The sequence below is a fragment of the Epinephelus moara genome, chromosome 5, assembly GCF_006386435.1.
Source record: "Epinephelus moara isolate mb chromosome 5, YSFRI_EMoa_1.0, whole genome shotgun sequence".
NCBI classification, from domain to species: domain Eukaryota; kingdom Metazoa; phylum Chordata; class Actinopteri; order Perciformes; family Serranidae; genus Epinephelus; species Epinephelus moara.
In genome coordinates this window covers 3,642,580-3,652,258 of record NC_065510.1, presented here as the reverse complement: position 1 = coordinate 3,652,258, position 9,679 = coordinate 3,642,580, and the positions used below count along the sequence as shown (strand labels likewise).

General features: G+C 45.4%; 1 protein-coding gene across 4 annotated transcripts in view; it reads right to left on the bottom strand.

The window, feature by feature from the left end:
* The window catches only part of kcnh1b (potassium voltage-gated channel, subfamily H (eag-related), member 1b), a 128,037-nt gene that overhangs the window by 63,362 nt on the left and 54,996 nt on the right, over nucleotides 1–9,679 (bottom strand). For all 4 annotated transcript variants that reach the window (XM_050043707.1, XM_050043704.1, XM_050043706.1 and 1 more), the window contains 2 exons: nucleotides 4,667–4,866; nucleotides 3,439–3,691 (listed from right to left, as the gene is read on the bottom strand). In XM_050043707.1, coding sequence (XP_049899664.1) covers nucleotides 3,439–3,691; nucleotides 4,667–4,866 — 453 coding nt within the window. The remainder of the gene's footprint in view (nucleotides 1–3,438; nucleotides 3,692–4,666; nucleotides 4,867–9,679) is intronic.

Here is a 9,679-nt window from a genome sequence, read left to right as displayed (position 1 = left end):
CTCTTCTTCAACGTTTGCTTTACTTCCTGGATTTTTCCCACATGGAAATTCTGACCAATCAAGAGCAGCTTTCTCACACAAGGCATTTGATCTGGTCCTCTTGTAAATGCTGCTGTGAGAACACGAACCAACTCTAGGCAATTATACAACTTCGGAACAACATGAGTCCCTGATTCAGACCAAAGGAGACCACTCTAGGGCTGACAGCAGCCTAACATGCACACAAGCTGCATGTTGAAAAGGTCTTTAGCATGTAGCATTGAGCATGCTAGCTTGTTAGCATGCTACAATGATATGTGAGTGTTGAACTGTTACCATGTTAGCATGAAAGTGTCTATCCTCCTGAGACCCCAACTTTTGTTTGGTATGCATTTTTACTTTCTCCGAGCTATTTGGGATCACTAGGACCTGACAGGTATAAAAAACTAAACATTGCTAATGATAACAAAGTCCCAACATCCTCAAACAAGTACTTACTACATAACGGTGTCTTAGCTTGTCACTGTTGCCAAAATTTGTTTCCATATCAAACTAACAAACAAGTGTCAACTATAACACCTGATCGGGTTTGGACCTCGTCCACTTTTGTGTCTGATCAGCTGCAGACTGACTTGGCAGAGATGGCTGCCATCTTGTTTTTACATGGATTAGTGTATTGTGCTCTTACTACCACCGGATGGCACAAAGAAAGTGTCCACGAATGAGGACAACAGGTCTGAGTTCAGTAGAATGAAGTATAAGTCACAATAAATCCAAAATATGACGTCCTCATGTGAAGACGCAGGGTGGCAGGAGGATGTTTTTATCAGTGACAGTGTAACGTGAGGTTAATGCCTGTTTGCAAGCCGACATTATGTCAGGATGTTACAACAACATGTAAAGTCCATGCTAATGTTAGCATGTTAGTAAAGTCAGAGGATCACCATGGTGATTAGGATTCATCCTCTGGAGAGCATGAACGTGTGAATCACAGTTCATGCTGTTGACATTTGAAACAGACTGACAGTGAGACGTCATCATGTTTGATGCAAACAAGGAGCTGAGTCTCTGCCCGCACGCTGCCTCACAGTATTGCTTCATCATATATAATTATAAATGTGTGTGTGTGTGTGTGTCTCAGGGAGCTGTTAAAGAGCTCAGAGGTTTGGTGAACACGCAGAGTGAATTGCATAATGACTCTGACAGCTGTTCTTTGAGCCGTGCTCCGCCTCGACAGCTTCCTCCATCATCTTTCACTCTTTCTGAACCGGTGAACGCTCTCCCTCCATCAGCCCCAAAAACACACACACCAGGCAGCATGATTCAAAATGAAACCAAACACTTCATGCATAAAACTGATGCTTTGCTAATGAGAGCCCCGGAGCATGATTCCTACGCACGCTGACAAAAATAGCAAACACGTTTGGTTTTGATGCAGTGAGGAGGCAGTGGAGCGTCTGTGTGTTTCTCTGTGTGGCAGGTGACTCTGCAGGCTTCGCTCTTTGTGTTTCAGAGCTCAGGTGTTTCCTCCAGAGTCAGGCGGGGTCAGTTTCAATTCTCCGTCTTGCATCCAGACTAAAACCCTGACATTTCATTTTGTTCCAGCCGAGGGAGCTTTTATAACCCTGAGACAGGCCTGACAGGCAGAACTGGACTGTTTCTAACAGGAAGCCTCTTATTTTAGTAAAGACACCTGACAACTGGACGGGAACTAAGCGTGCTGTTCAGGAGGCTGGAGGAAACACTGTAGGACACAGAACTGACTATGAAGGATTGTGTTAGGTGTTTGTACCTCTTTGCCACGTGACCTGGATGAACAACAGGAAGTTTGTTGTCACAGGTGGGAAAACACGTAGGGCAGGTCATCAGATGGTTTATTAGAAAAATCTGAAATGTGAACAGCTGCTGTGTTTGAGTGGTTTACTCATACGACCTATCATCAGGAAACTACGCACAGTGCCGTTCGATTGATGCGGACCATTTTAAAATACAACTTCCACAGCAGGTTCAATAAACACTTTCATCACACAAACAACAAACAAAAAAACATCTATAACTAACCTGTGAAGTGTTATCATAATCCACAGATCGAAAATATTAAAATCCAGTAAAATATTTCATTCAAACACATGATTACATACACAGATATCCACACACTGCACCATCTCAAACGTACATATTTCTCCACATACGTTGCATAATAAATTCATTTTGCATGTAAACATCGAAAGCTGGGTATGGAAACTGACCCCTGACCTTTTGATTGACACCTCACCTGAGCCAGTAGGAGCCTCCCTGTCCTCTCCACAGCCTACAGTAGCCAACGAGGGCCTGCGTCACTTCTAAGCTTACACAGCCAATCAACAGCCAGTGATTGGCCTGATGGCTCGTGGGTCTTGCAGTCAATCAGTCCATTTCCATCCACAGTGAAGTGGAGCTACAGTTCCAGCTGGACGAGGACATTTAACTGGTCTACTGTCCTTGTCCCAGTATACAAGCATGGGAGGGGAATCCATTTATTGAGCCAAGTATGTGCGACTCCTCTACGATAGGTGGAGATATGCCCCCTTTCAGCTTGTTAGTATTGGACCTTTTTCCTGTTGACCTATTACGTCACAGACCAAACAATGGACAAACAAGTTAGCTACGGTTAGCTATAGGGCTGGGCTGTATGACAAAATTTTCACATCACGTTTTTTTTTTTTTAAATCATATTGGTTTCACGGTATGTGACGGTATTTTGCTCGGGTTCGGCCCACTTGACATGCTGCTGTTGTAAAAGGGGTAAAGCGGTTGTGGAAAATGAAAGAATAAATAGTTCACTGTTTGATTACATCAAGTAAAAACTAATAAAAAGCATTTATCTACCACTCTTACTGTTTTTATTTTGAGGTCTCTGCTCATGCGATGTGAGGATTTCTGTTTCATCTGATTTTCTTTTGACTGAAAACAAAGTTTGAGGTAAAGACGAAACATTTGGCTGTAAAACATGATGAGAATAAAGAGCTGAGCCGGTGAAGCGTCTCTGATGTATGGAGAGTATCCGCTCAGACTCAGCATCATTAAAGCAGAAATGGAAGGAAACATAAACAGAGTTTCCACCTCATGATGAATCAGCACTGTGAGCTGCTGTCACTGAGACCAACAACAACCAGACTGGGACTGAAGTGATGCTGACGGAGCCCGGCCCCCAAAGACAAACTCAGCTCCCAGATGATCCATCAACACTGGTCTCAGTTTGTAACGGCAGAGTGAATGAGTCACTCAGCTGGAGCAGCTCAGAATCACACTGACGAGAGGAAATAAGAGCGACTCATCGATTATATTTATTCTGTCTTTGTTACATTCTCTCCGTGATATTTAACCTGTAACCCTGCTCCACTGGAGATCTGTTTGTTTGTTTGTTTGTTTATTTGGATCCCCATTAGCTGCAGCATGACATGTCAGAACCACACTCACCTAAAATGGCCACCACCTCGTCGTCCTGGATGACCTCCAGTGACCCCGACACCACGAAGCAGAGGCTGTCCACGCTCTCTCCGGCATGGAAGATGAGGTCACCTGGCGCGCTGTGGACGGTCTGGAACTCCATGGCGAGGGCTCGCAGGCAGCCGTCACTGGCCAGTCGGAACGCCGGGTGTTCCTTAAACACCTTCCTGTTGAGGTGGACGCAGATGTCCGCTCGCATGTCCTTCGGACAAATCTGCAGAACCTGCGAATGCAGAGGTCACACTGAGGTCACACTGAGGTCACACAGAGGTCACACTGAGGGCACACAGAGGTTATGCTGAGGTCACACAGAGGTTATGCTGAGGTCACACAGAGGTTATGCTGAGGTCACACAGAGGTTACGCTGAGGTCACACAGAGGTTATGCTGAGGTCACACTGAGGTTATGCTGAGGTCACACAGAGGTTACGCTGAGGTCACACAGAGGTTACACTGAGGTCACACTGAGGTTACGCTGAGGTCACACAGAGGTTACGCTGAGGTCACACTGAGGTTATGCTGAGGTCACATAGAGGTCACACTGAGGGCACACAGAGGTTATGCTGAGGTCACACTGAGGTCACACTGAGGTTACACTTAGGTCACACTGAGGTCACACTGAGGTTATGCTGAGGTCACACAGAGGTCACACTGAGGTTATGCTGAGGTCACACTGAGGTTACACTGAGGTTATGCTGAGGTCACACTGAGGTTATGCTGAGGTCACACTGAGGTTACACTTAGGTCACACTGAGGTTATGCTGAGGTCACACAGAGGTCACACTGAGGGCACACTGAGGTTATGCTGAGGTCACACTGAGGTTACACTGAGGTTATGCTGAGGTCACACTGAGGTTATGCTGAGGTCACACAGTGGTTACGCTGAGGTCACACTGAGGTTATGCTGAGGTCACACAGAGGTCACACTGAGGGCACACAGAGGTTACACAGGCTGTATGGGCTGTAGCTGCTGCGGAGTCTGTGAAGCACTGATCACCTGACTGGATTAATAAGATTTGGAGTTAATTAGGGCTGCCTCCCCTAATATTCCACCAAACGTCTGTCGACCAGAAAGGTCATTAGTCTGCAAGATTTCATCGGTTGACAAAGACAAAGACAAACCAATCAGGGTGTGGCAGGCCTCCACCCTGCCTGTGACATCACAGTGTGAAGGACCTGAGCAGGCGGTGAGGTGTTACCTTGTCGGTGTCAATGCCTCTGGACATGGACCAGGTGGACACAATGTAGTCCATCACCCGCTCACTCAGGCCTTTGGGGACCTGGTAGAGTTTGAGGAAGTCTCGCACGCTGTTGAGCATCTCGTGGTAGCGGTTGGTGTTGGCGTACATCTGCTGGAAGATGGTGGTGACGTTACCAAAGATGGTGGCGTACAGCAGCGCTGTCAACAGGAAGCAAACAATGTTTAGGGTTGTGTTGTTAACCTTCTCAACACAGTGTATAAAGATGTATAGATATTTTTTGGATGATTCATCCACAGTCGTCCATCTGACTGAGATACACGTTAACAAAATCATACATTAAAATGTTACTTTGACAAAGAACGTTTGATTTTCACACAAAGTTGTACGGACTCCCTCACTGACGAGAAGAAAATAATCATCTCATGATATTTATCTTTATATCTCATCTGTTAAACGACCACACATCTCTTTATCATCCAATCACCGCTTCACCTGAAACAGCTCTGCAGAGATCAACGTACATACGAGATATCTCAGGTTCTCTCAAGAACAACAAAATGCCTTCAATCTATAGATGCTTTAACTGTTAGTAAACAGTGTGATGTTTGTTGGTGGGCGGGGCTTAGCTGGAGGCAAAACAGTTCTCCACAGACATTAGCTAGCGCTAGCTAACAAGTTGTGTTGTCTTGTTTTAGACGATGGAGGAAGATGATGTGAGTGGTGCGTTCAGAAACACTCATTGTGAGTGTGGGAGCGCACTCTGACACAAACTGGAGCGTTGATAAATTGGGAGCGCTGTCTGAATGTAGCGTTGGGTTATCCAGAGCAGCGCACTCTCAGAGTGGCAGAGCGCACTCTGGACACTCTGTCTGTGGAGACGGAGCAGCAGAGCGCCGAGCGGAGTGAATGTGTGATTAACTTAACCGTTGGTTCATTCATGTAGAAATATAACGCTCCGTTTCTTCCACCAACAGGGCTCTCATTTTAGTGTAGAGCGTCAGACTGAATTTACCAACGCACCATGTCAGGTCACTCACTCTCCGGGACCGCCAGTGTTACTTGAATAAGTAAACACTGACCAACGGGACCAGACTGGCCGACCCGTATGCTCTCACTCAGTGGATGGATGATGTCACAGGAAGCCAATCTTACAAAGGAGGACCACACTTGTTTGTTTTGCTATGGAAGCTAACGTTAGCTAATGTGCTAAAAAGTTAGCGTTCCAGAGAAATCCAATATTCCTCTTAATCCCTCCCCAGTTTCTGATGAGGTGGACATGATAACCCTTAATACACATAACCTTATTCATCCCTACAACAGGAAATACTTTTTCCCTAACCTGATATGAAGTGTGCGCTGCACATGTGAGCATTTTTGATGATGGCCTCCGTCCAGTCCTTTGGTCTTATCACATTTAACCATAGCTGTCTTTGTTTTTGTTGACGGGCAGTGGCGGCTGGTTTTGAGCCATGACTCCTTCTATTCTGGCTCCCAATAACACAACAAGACAAACACATTTTAACACTCCTATGGAGCCTGCAGCCCTGTGGGGGAGAGGCAGCTGCACCTCCAGCTGATAACATGATGTCATCGTGACGTCGGCTCTATAAGAGTCATTTATTACCATGGCATAGGAGGTCATGTTTTTGGTTCTGTTTGTCTGTCAGCAGGATGATGGAAAAACTGACCTGATTTTCACAATAGGTTTCACTTAGTAGAAGGGTGGAGCATGGGCCAAGGAAGAAACCGTTAAATCCTCTGGGGTACGCTACACTTGCTTGACATCACTGGAATGCTTTTGGAAATTTATCCAAACCATATCCAGATGTGCATATCACAGTATATCACAGCTTGGTGGAGGTCTGCGCTCTCCCAGTGCCTTATTGGTTTTTACTGTTATTGGTGTAAACTACTAAAACACCAAAACAATTCTTCGGCTCACGCAGCATTATAGAGCTTTAATTAGGGGTGGGGTAAATAATCGATTCTTGAGCCCACTGCACAAAAACAAAACAAAACACTAACACCCACTAACATCCGGCATTTTAATGCAATGGGAAAAATTACAATTGACATTCATACGCAGGTCAAATTGCAGTAGTCACGAGTGTTTATCGGCTGTACCTGCAGTCGGCAGTGACGAAAATACCACACTTGGGTGGACGTGCTGATTTGAGCCCTGTTACCGGTGAGATGCAGTGACACGCCACCACAAAACGCTGTCCGTCTGTATCAAAGCAGCACTCAAACATCAATTCAGATTAGTCTGCGTAGTAACTGTAACTACTTTTAACTGTTTACTAACCTGTTTTCCAGCCTGTCTGTGACAGCGAACATGACACCAAAAAAACCCCACACACGCACAGAAAGACATACCCATCTGCTCCTGTGTTTAAAAAACCCACGTACACGCACTAATCTTGGTAAAAAGGGGTTTAAGATGCATCGAAATGCGGACATGAATGATTCAGCATTGATTCACAATCATGCTGTCAATCATCCAATATGTAAATGTTTATTAATTACTTGATGTTGACGGAACAAAAGAGGCAGAACTCAACACCACAGCAGTGCAGCACCAGGAGAGCCAACAGCGCAGACACACTGGAGTTTACTTGTACTTCATCTTCACAAAAAGCAGCAGTTGCAAACTTGTTTTAATTTAATGTCTAAATAATTATATTTACTAGACAAACATGGAGTATATTGTGAATATTTTCTACACCATCACCCAGAGAGGAACCTTAACGGAGCGGAGCAGCATCAGCAGTAATAAACAAGACCCGCAGACACACAAACACTGCAGCATTAACTACACAACTTAAACCAAAATAACTCTGCTCAGTCTGTTTTACTTAAAAACACCTGCATCCGGTCTGCTCAGCATCTCCACTTTTCCCAAAGCTGATGTGAAGCAGAGAGGCTGCTCTCCGCTGCTAGAGACGCTAACACAGCGGAGCCTACAGTTAGCGATGTGTTAAAAGTAACAAGTGAGAAAAAAAATATTTGTTCAGAAATCGAAAATTTTGCTGCATCAATAATCATTTCATCATCGAATCGCAGCTCTCTGAATCATAATCTAAACCAGTCATGAGGTGCCTGAAGATTCCTGAAGAAGAAGAGCAAAACGTAACAGCGTCTGTTTCCTGTTGTGAAGCACGGTCTGATGGCGAGGGAAAGCAGTGAAAATATTCGGAATACAGCCCAGACTTAAAGTGATGTTGACTTCTGTGAGACGGTCCTATTTTTATGTGTCTACAAAACATTTCGCTGCTGTCTCCGTCCACTGTAGTGGAGCAGCGATGAGCACGTAAACTGGCTGACCAACTCACACAACAGCATGAACAAAACACCTCTGTGGTGAAGAAAATAACTCTCTGCTCGGTCTGTTTCACCTCAGAAACCCTGCGCCTCGTTGATTCGGCATGTTGGCTTCTTCCAGAGCTGATGGTGAAGCAGAGAGGCTGCTCTCCCCCCCACGCCTGAGACGGAGCTGCAGAACACTCCACTTCCCCCTTATTTTGTGATACTCATACAGGCTGGAGACTGTGCCGTGGTTTCGAATTAATAAATTCATTAATCAATGCAAAGTTGATTTTTTAAAACTAAAAGGCTGCAGATCCTTTATTACTCAACAGTACGTGAAGTGCATAGCCTACTATTTACAGTGAATATTACTGTATGCACACACTGGACACTTTGCAGGTGTCCTACACTGGGTTAGTGTGAGCGGCTGCAGATGGATACAATCTGACTGGCACTCCCTGATTTAAGAGCTCGGATGTGGAAACATTTTGGCTTCTATGAAGTTAAATGGAAGGTTTTTTTCGGATCTCTGGTGTTTTCACTCAGAATTTTATGTATGAAAAAATAAAAGTAGGTGGATGGAAACCAAGCTAGTGATTACTGTCGTCAAAAACTAAAGACTTCTGTTTCTCCAGCGATCACTTCAGCCCTGAAACACTTCTTTATTTCCCAGAGTCTCAGTCTGAGAGCTGACATGTGTCTCAGCTCATCGATACAAACTGCTGCAGTCCCCCCCTGACTCAGCTCCCCTCCCTCACAGCCCGTCAGCAGGATGGACCCAGGGTCACCCGATCAATACTGACCCCGTCCACCAGCAGCAGCAGCAGCCGCACAAACCTGCCGTCATCCATTGTAAATGGTGTGACAGCAGCTCAGACTCAACTGTCAGAATCACTACCCGACTCACTGTGACCTTCATAAAGGTCACTGATACTGAGCTGATGCTGAAACAGCAACAGCAGGTCCAGAGCCAGAGCCAGGTCCGGAGGTTCACCGCTGAGAGGCTGCACGCAGAGAGCCGAGGTGGTGGAGTTATTTTTATCTAACTGGACATGAGATGAGGAGCTCACAGCTGCATTATTTCACTCACAAACACCTGATACAGATCCTTCTCACATCTACAAACAGCTGTACACCTCAGTAATGACCAGAATCGGGAGCGTATCTATGTTTCCCGGGTTCTATGTTCCCCACTTAACCCTGCAAAAGAGGTTCTATGTTTCCCGGGTTCTTTTAGTAAGCAGGAAACATAGAACCCTTTTTGGTTGAGTGGGAAACATAGAACCCGGGAAACATAGGGATGACCCCCCAGAATCAGGTGAAAACTAACAGCACACACTCTGATAACAACAGTCCAGAAACAACTAAATATTAATAACAGAAACAGTGACGAACAATTCCACCATGTTTGTGACCTTAATGAACGTCATCTCTTCTTAGAATTATTAGTTTCCCTTGAACGCTGTTTCCTTTAAGTCTGACTCAGAGACCAGCGTTTAAATGTAAAAATCATGTTTAGCCTATCCCAGCTGACACTGGGTGAGAGGCAGGGTTCACCCTGGACAGGTCACCAGACTATCACAGGACTGACACATAGAGACAGACAACCATTCACACTCACATTCACACCTACGGACAATTTAGAGTCACCAATTAACCTGCATGTCTTTGGACTGTGGGAGGAAGCTGGAGCACCTGGAGGAA